Source organism: Cornus florida, unplaced genomic scaffold, assembly GCF_030987335.1.
Source record: "Cornus florida cultivar Cherokee Brave unplaced genomic scaffold, ASM3098733v1 CherokeeBrave_3.0.0_Hap2_Chr01, whole genome shotgun sequence".
NCBI classification, from domain to species: Eukaryota; Viridiplantae; Streptophyta; class Magnoliopsida; order Cornales; family Cornaceae; genus Cornus; species Cornus florida.
In genome coordinates this window covers 47,963,574-47,971,290 of record NW_026775571.1, presented here as the reverse complement: position 1 = coordinate 47,971,290, position 7,717 = coordinate 47,963,574, and the positions used below count along the sequence as shown (strand labels likewise).

The 7,717-nt window shown below is 32.8% G+C and overlaps 1 protein-coding gene across 2 annotated transcripts in view; it reads left to right on the top strand.

Moving 5' to 3' along the window:
* The first annotated feature begins 4,645 nt into the window (after window positions 1–4,645).
* LOC132296105 (uncharacterized) overlaps window positions 4,646–7,717 on the top strand; it is a 29,572-nt gene continuing 26,500 nt past the window's right edge. The window contains exons 1-2 of one of the 2 annotated variants that reach the window (XM_059794347.1): window positions 4,646–4,933; window positions 5,618–5,699. In XM_059794347.1, the coding sequence (XP_059650330.1) occupies window positions 4,896–4,933; window positions 5,618–5,699 (120 nt within the window). In that variant the 5' untranslated portion in view covers window positions 4,646–4,895. The remainder of the gene's footprint in view (window positions 4,934–5,617; window positions 5,700–7,717) is intronic. The other variant, XM_059794348.1, reaches the window with a different exon arrangement.

The window sequence follows — 7,717 nt, the reverse complement described above, 5'->3', positions numbered from 1 at the left end:
CAAAGCCCGGTGCATCAGCGAGTGACCCAAAACTGACCTGATAACGGGTCCCAAATGCAGAAGCGAATAAAAGTGAAGTGGTATCTAGAGATGTATATCATCTCTAAGACGCCAAAGTGACTTCCCATAAAGTTACGGAACTCAAAAGAAAACAAAGTAGAAGCTAGGATTTCGAAACGATTAAAATACTTGACTAGAATTAAAATAGTCTTTTTCACATAGAAATGGATGCTACAGTGCATACCATTGGATAGGCAACAAAAAATTAATAAATTTAGACTCTAAAATCACCTGATTCGGAGTTAGAATGAAGAAGATATGATCAAATGAAGAAAGAGATTAAGAAAGCAACACATGACCATCTAATCTATTAGATGACAAAACAAAAAGGAAGAAAAACTACAGGAGGCCATCTAATCGATTAGATGCTCCATCTAATCGATTAGTAATCGATTAGATGGAGCATCTAATCAATCAGATGGTCTCGCAACCAGGAAATGTTGGAAAAATGCACTATTTTGAGGGCCAAGACGTAATTTTTCGGAAAAAGTTTGTGAAGCGACCTACCCTAAAAATGTGTTTTTTGATCAACCGTGGTCCAAACCAAAATTGAAATGCAAAAGAAAATGATGAAAATACCCCCAAGTGCAAACAATGCCGCTAAGATCATATGCATCTAATAAAAAGATATCATGATTGTGAAACAAGAGTTATGAATATATATCTCACAATGATAAACGCTTTACTAAACTACATCTCATGTTGTCACTACAATCAGGTTGAGCACGCAAAATACATTCATTCATACATATAGGCACACTAGACATTCAACTTAAAACATGGCAACATGACCATATACTTATAAAAGTAACAAATAATCTACATATAACATGCTCTGTCACATAGCAAGTAGATATAAGTCAAAACAAGCAAAACAAGTAACAACCAACATACTCACCACAAGGCACTAGGCCAACCTAATTACTTAACATTCAATCATGTTCAACAATCAACATATACCATAAGGCATGAAGCGTATAACATGTAGTGGCAAAACCATCAACTAGCATGCTCCAAGGGAAAAATATATGCACCTAACAATGCATGAAACTCAAATGAGAAGCCCTGTGCCTCTCACACATCTTATTAGCCATCTAAGTCCAAGACATGACGAGTGGCGAGGAAGGATGATAAATCACTTCCAAGCATTCGTGACCATATGCGACTCATCTAAAGAATGCATGAAACATAAAACACGACAATGTAAATAAGCATATAGATCATGCTAAGGCAATTAAGGAACGCTTTTAAACACTTAAGCACGTAAACATATGAACACATCAAAGCACGTCAACAAGAAGTATGAAATAAACCCAAACCCGTCGTCTATGGTTTTCGAACCCGAACGCTTTGATACCACTTGTGATGTCCCAACTTTTACAAAACCCATTATAGGGTCAGTTTCGGGTCACTCGCTGACATATCAGGTTTTGTAAAACTTGGGCCGTCACAAAAAAAATGAGCAAACTTTACTTAACTTAGATGTGAGTGTCAATCTATTGTCTTCCTTTGTTTATAAGCAACTTGGTCTTGGTGGTTTGAAACTCAAGAAGGTGGTGGTACAATTGGTAGATTGCTTAGTTAAGGTGCCTCGTGGTGTTATTGAAGATGTGCTCATTCAGACTGATAAATTATTCTTTCCGATAAACTTTATTGCCTTAAACGCTCAACCTGTAGCTAATACTAGTACCAGATTCCTATTACCCTAGTTCGTCCATTCTTAACCACTTCAAATGCTTTAATCAACTATATGAATGATGTTATGAAACTTTCATTTGGAAATATGTCGGTTGAGTTTAATGTTTTTAACATATGCCAACAAGAACCAGACTCTGAAGATACTTGTGATGTAAATGTAATAGAAAGTCTAGTTCATGGTACGTCTATACATGCAATATATAAGAACCCTATGAAACTTTTTCCCTTGGTTAAAAAGTTCTCTATAATTATCGGTTGCATTTGTTCCCAGGTAAGTTGATCCCGATGGTCTGGTCCATTCATTATTCGTATTGTTCATTCTTATGGGGCCTTTGAGATTAAAAAGTAGAACAATGGTGAGACTTTTAAAGTGAATGGTCAATGTTTAAAACCACACCTTAGATAAGAATGAAATTTGATTCCAAACATCTAAATAGTAATCTGATTAGTGCTCATGAAAAATGTTTCAAGGTTTAATTATAAGGGTCATTCACTAGCCGATAATGAGTGTAAAAGATTAAAAACTAAATTTAACTCTGACTCGATCTAGTGTTTGTCTCAAATACACTAATTATTCTCAAATTTGTTTTATAAAAATCATAATATGCAAATTCAATATAAAAAAATTTAGTACGCTACATAAAATTTGAAACTTTTATTATTTTTTAAACTGAGAGAAAAGAGAAAAAAATAAATAAAATAATACATACATATTTGCCCTACTCCCAAACCTAAACTCAACATTGTCGTTAATGTTAGACAAAATCAGAATGAAACACAAAAGAGATAAGGTTAGAAAAAATCACATGAAAAGTTAATAATCACATGAAAAGTTAAAAAATAACAATGTTTGCAGATGTCTCAATAACATAGTAGGTTAGTGCCTTTAGTGATTTTAGAGTGCTAGACCTCGACTCTCCCCTTGTAAAAAAAATATATATATATAACAATGTTATCTTAGTGCTTTTGAGGTATTAGAACTTGAATAATGGGTTCATATAACTCATATTATTAACGAAAATGAATATTTTGCGATGAATGATAATAATTATTAGAATAGATATGCGCCGACTGAAAGTGATTTTGGAGTGCTAGACCTCGACTCTTCCCTTGTAAAAAATAAAAAAATATATATAACAATGTTATCTTAGTGCTTTTGAGGTATTAGGGTTTTTTTTTTTTTTTTTTTAAAAAAGAACTTGAATAATGCGTTCATATAACTCATATTATTAACGGAAATGAATATTTTGCGATGAATGATAATAATAATTAGAATAGATATGCGCCGACTGAAAGTGTGAGAGATATAATAGGAAATGACGTGATACAATAAAACCATCGGTTGCACCAATAGAAAAGAAAAGAATAGTTTATATACAAATTTTAAAAATATATATACAAATTTTAAAAATATAGAAAAAAAAGATTAACATGTAATGAGATAAATATCAATGGTACAAAAAAGTTGAATATAATATGAGAAGTGACTTATATGTCCAATCTCATTCATGGACGTATCAAATTTTTTTTTTTTAGGGACACATTGTACACTAAAAACATATAAATTAATATTTATGGAGTATATATATACATAAAGAGATATATGTAGATATATATAGAGATTGATATTTTTGTTATAAGGTAAATTAATAAATTATATATATAGAATATGATGAATGAATAATTTAAATACCGATGTTAGGGGAGGATTGTTAAATGAACGTATTATCTCATAAGATTGAGATAGACTCTACAGATTATGATAAGGATAAGACTAACTACACGACTGTAGCTCTATGTTACATCCTGACCTAAGCCCTATAAAAAAAGATTACTTTAAAAAAAGATTACTTTAAGATATGAAGGGTATCCTAACTCAACTTATTGATCTTGACCTAAGTCCTATAAAGAAAGATTATTTTAAGGTATGAAGGGGATCCTAACTCAACTTCTTGATTTCTCTCGAGAGATTAATTTGTATACTGATTTGTTCGTGAGAGCCTACTCCACGGTAACACACCAGTGCTTGTAGGATCATTTTTTTTTTTTTTCTTGTTCAGGAAATCAGATCAGATCCGAGTCGCGTAGAATCCATCGTCAAGAGAATATAATGAAACAATTTAAGAAAAAAAACATTTAAGGAAATATATATTGTATATAAGGGGAGGAGAAATTTCAGGAAACATTTTTATACAATTTTTAAAAAATATATACATATTATAGGAAAATATATATATATAATAAAGGAAGAAAAAAATTTAGAGTCGTGGTAACTCAACAATATTTTATAATATTTTTAACTATTATTTTAAAAGTAATGTTTTTCGATAATTTTTTCATTATTACTCCGTACTTACTTTTATTTGTTTGTAACCCGCGCATCTAGGGTACACCCCAGCGCAGTCTTAACGTGGCTCCCTGCGCGCATCCCAGCATGCAGTCCAAGCTCACCCGAACGTGCAGCCAAGTGCACCCCAACGGACAACCCATCGCATTGCAGCTTGGTCCCTGATCTCATTCACGTGAAATTAAATCGATAATGATCGTGAAGACACGTAATTAAACCTAACTTGAGAAAATGTCAATGTATTGAACACTATAATAAATGGTATATAAATAATTCGGATACACACGAGTGGAGCGAGATAAAACGTCGTTGTTACTGACCTCCGGCGCTCAAACGCTTTGCAGTTGAGTTATTTTCCCAGCGGGGCCCACATAAGCCAAATATTAAAACACAAAATCCAGTCAGTAGTGGGTTCAATTCACAATTTCCCAAAGTCCACCAGATGGGGGAGTGGGAGAGAGAGACAGTAAGCACGTGCGAAAGCTTCATGGGACCGAGTGTCGCACGTGTCTCAAGCCAAACAGATGGGTTGCTTGGTTTTGGCAATCGTTTTGTTTTTGTTTGCAAGGAAAGAAACGCAGGTGGGTCACAACAACAAGAAGAAGAAAGGCCGGTTCTCTTTTTCTGAGAAAAATCATCATTCACCAGAAGCTTGTTTTCTCCCACTTTCTCTCTCTACAAACCCATATATAATTATACATATATATATACACGCATATATTTATAAACATCAAGAAACTGCTCATACAAATAGAGAGAAAAAAATAAGATCTTCGCCATCTGAATCTTTATGGAACCGCTAGTCAACTTCATAATTCGGCCCCCCAGGTGACAAATCGACCACTTTCAAGCTCTCTTTTTCTATACATACATACATATATAGATATATATGTGCGTGTGTATATATACTCAAAGTTCTCATCTTCCCCCAAATTGTGATGTGGGTATTCTCTTTACGGGTTTGGGTTCAAGATTTATGCTGAGTTTGATCCATTTATGGTTTTATTATAATTGTTTACTCTGTATTTGGTATTTCGGTGTGGTGTAGAATTAATGCTCTTTTGAGTTCTGTAAGATTTTTTCTCTTTTTGTGAAATCTTTGATTTCAGATTTATTCATGCTGGTCACTTGATTTGTTGGATTTTGAAGTTACTTTGATTTAGCTTTTAAATTTGCTCATTCAGTAATTGTCTACATGGAAAGCCAGGTCTAAAAGTTTATATTTTTCGTATTGCTTCTTATAAGCAGACTGATTAAATGCAAATTTATTTTTATTCATTTATTTTTTGATAATTAGGAGAATAGTTAAATGTAATTATGTTGTGTATGTGTGTGTATACGATTGTTAATTATACATAACTCCAATTTTCTTCTTAATGATTATCTCAAGTTAGACTTTGTTCTAGATGTAACTAAGTTTGTTACCTTAGTAATGCCTTTGAGCCTTTTTATTCAACATTTCTAAAAATGATTTAGAAATGTATAACGGGTCTACATCTTCTTGGACTGCAGAGCTGAATACGACCCTAAAAATGATTTGTTGGACCAAGAGTTCATGCTTAAAGGAAAATGGTTCCACAGGAAGGATTTGGAGGTAAGATATAATTCTTACGCAAATGGCTCTCTCTTATTTATTTATTTTTTAAGGTGTGTTCTTATCTTTTGTCATAATCTTAAAATGATTATCACTAGTAAAAGTTAGATATATATATATATATATATTTTTCCAACCCCTGCAAGTTGATCCTCGCCATTTTGATTGTACTCTTGAATCTTGCATTGAAAGAGAGATGGAGAGTGGAAAAGGAAACAAATGTGACTTAGTCAATATGCTGCACTTGTTTGTATCTGTGAAATACTGGTGATGTAGGGTGAGTTCAATTAACACCTTTCTACTAGTTATTTTACCAAAGTTGACATAGGACAACCATTAAGAGGGATATCACCACCAATATTTACTGCTTCATCTCTGGGGAAAGGTTAGGAAACTTGTGTAGTTTTGGGGCTCGTAAAATGTAAAGAAAGGAATATGGTTTGGGGGCTGTTGCTAACCAGGGAAATAGAATTTTAGGGTTGTTTAGGGGCTGTGAACAATAACTGCAAACAGCGTAGTAACTGGATAGTGTTCTTACGGGTGGATGATTGAAGTAGGTAAAGGTGAGACTTCTGCAATAGAATTGAGTAGAAAAAGGAGTTAAAGCGAGAGGGCTTGGAAGCTTATAAAGAACAGAAAATTAAAATAGGAAAGGGTAAAAGGTAAAGGATGTTGGGAATGCTCCCAGAATTCTTTAGGCATCACAACCTAGGGAGAGAAGCGCATCATCTAATCTCAATGGACATAGCTAAAAAGATTCCTCTTAGCTTGTTCTCTATTGAATGGAAAAGGCTTTGCTAAGTTCCCTATCCCAAGACCAGTAAAAATGCATAAAAGAGGAATAAAATGCCATATATACATATCCAACACTCAACTGCTAACAAATAAAACCCATGCACCAGTACCACACTACAATGCACTTCCCCAAAAAAAAAAAAAAAATTTGAAACAATGAAAAATGTGGAATGATGGTTGAACGTATATTTTTTTCGGCAAGTGATGGTTGAATGTGTTAAATAATTTTGAGAAAACTATTAGACTGGAATCCTATGTTCTGATTAGAGTATGCACAAGGTCGTGATCTAGACCTAGAAGCGGGATGAATAGGTCTTAATTCAAATTATAACTATCTTTTAACTCATTTTAAAATTTCAGCAGAACAAAAGTTACTTAAAAATCTACCTAACTAGTATCTAAATCAAACCATCCATGATGTTAATCGAGCATGTGAAAATATGAAAAGTAATAGAAGAAGGTAACCACACACAGAGCACATGGATTTTTATGTGGAATACCCAAATGGAGAAAACCTCGGACTTGTGCTCTCCTTCCTAGTATCATCTCTGCTTAGATGGTGTTGAATTTTTTTTTTGTGAAACTTTAAACTTGACAATTAAAGGTCACACTCACCATGCTAGATGTATGATTTTTTTTTTTTTTTTTGATAAGTCATGCTAGATGTATGATGAATGTGAAAACCATAAAACTCTAGCAACCATAGATTTATAGAATGCACAATGAATGCTTTTGAATAGGTATGGATGCTCAATATAGTGTGCTCAGGTTTTCTGAACTCTAGGAGCATTTTTATAGGGTTTTGAGACTAGGTTTTTAAGAGTGTTAACTATATTTGGAAACCAAAAATTGAGGCCTTGCTTGGATTGTATTTTTAAAAACAATTCTCAAGAACAGTTTTCAGAAAATCAGAATAGAAAACAGTTTTCAGTTTTTTCAGTTTTTCAACCTGCTTGGTTGGAAAAATTACGAAACAGTTTTCAAAAAACAAAAACTCATAAAACTGATTGGTTAAAAATAGTTTTATAAAAATAAAGAATATTGCATATCACTCATTTATTTTTTATTTATTTCTTAGATTTATTATAAAAATTAGATGTGAATTACTCTTAAATATTTTCAAATTAACAAAAAATGCACTAAAAATGAAAAAGACTTGTATTATGGGTGCTTCTTTCATTCATAACATTACATGAATTCAATATCTACATACATAAACCATC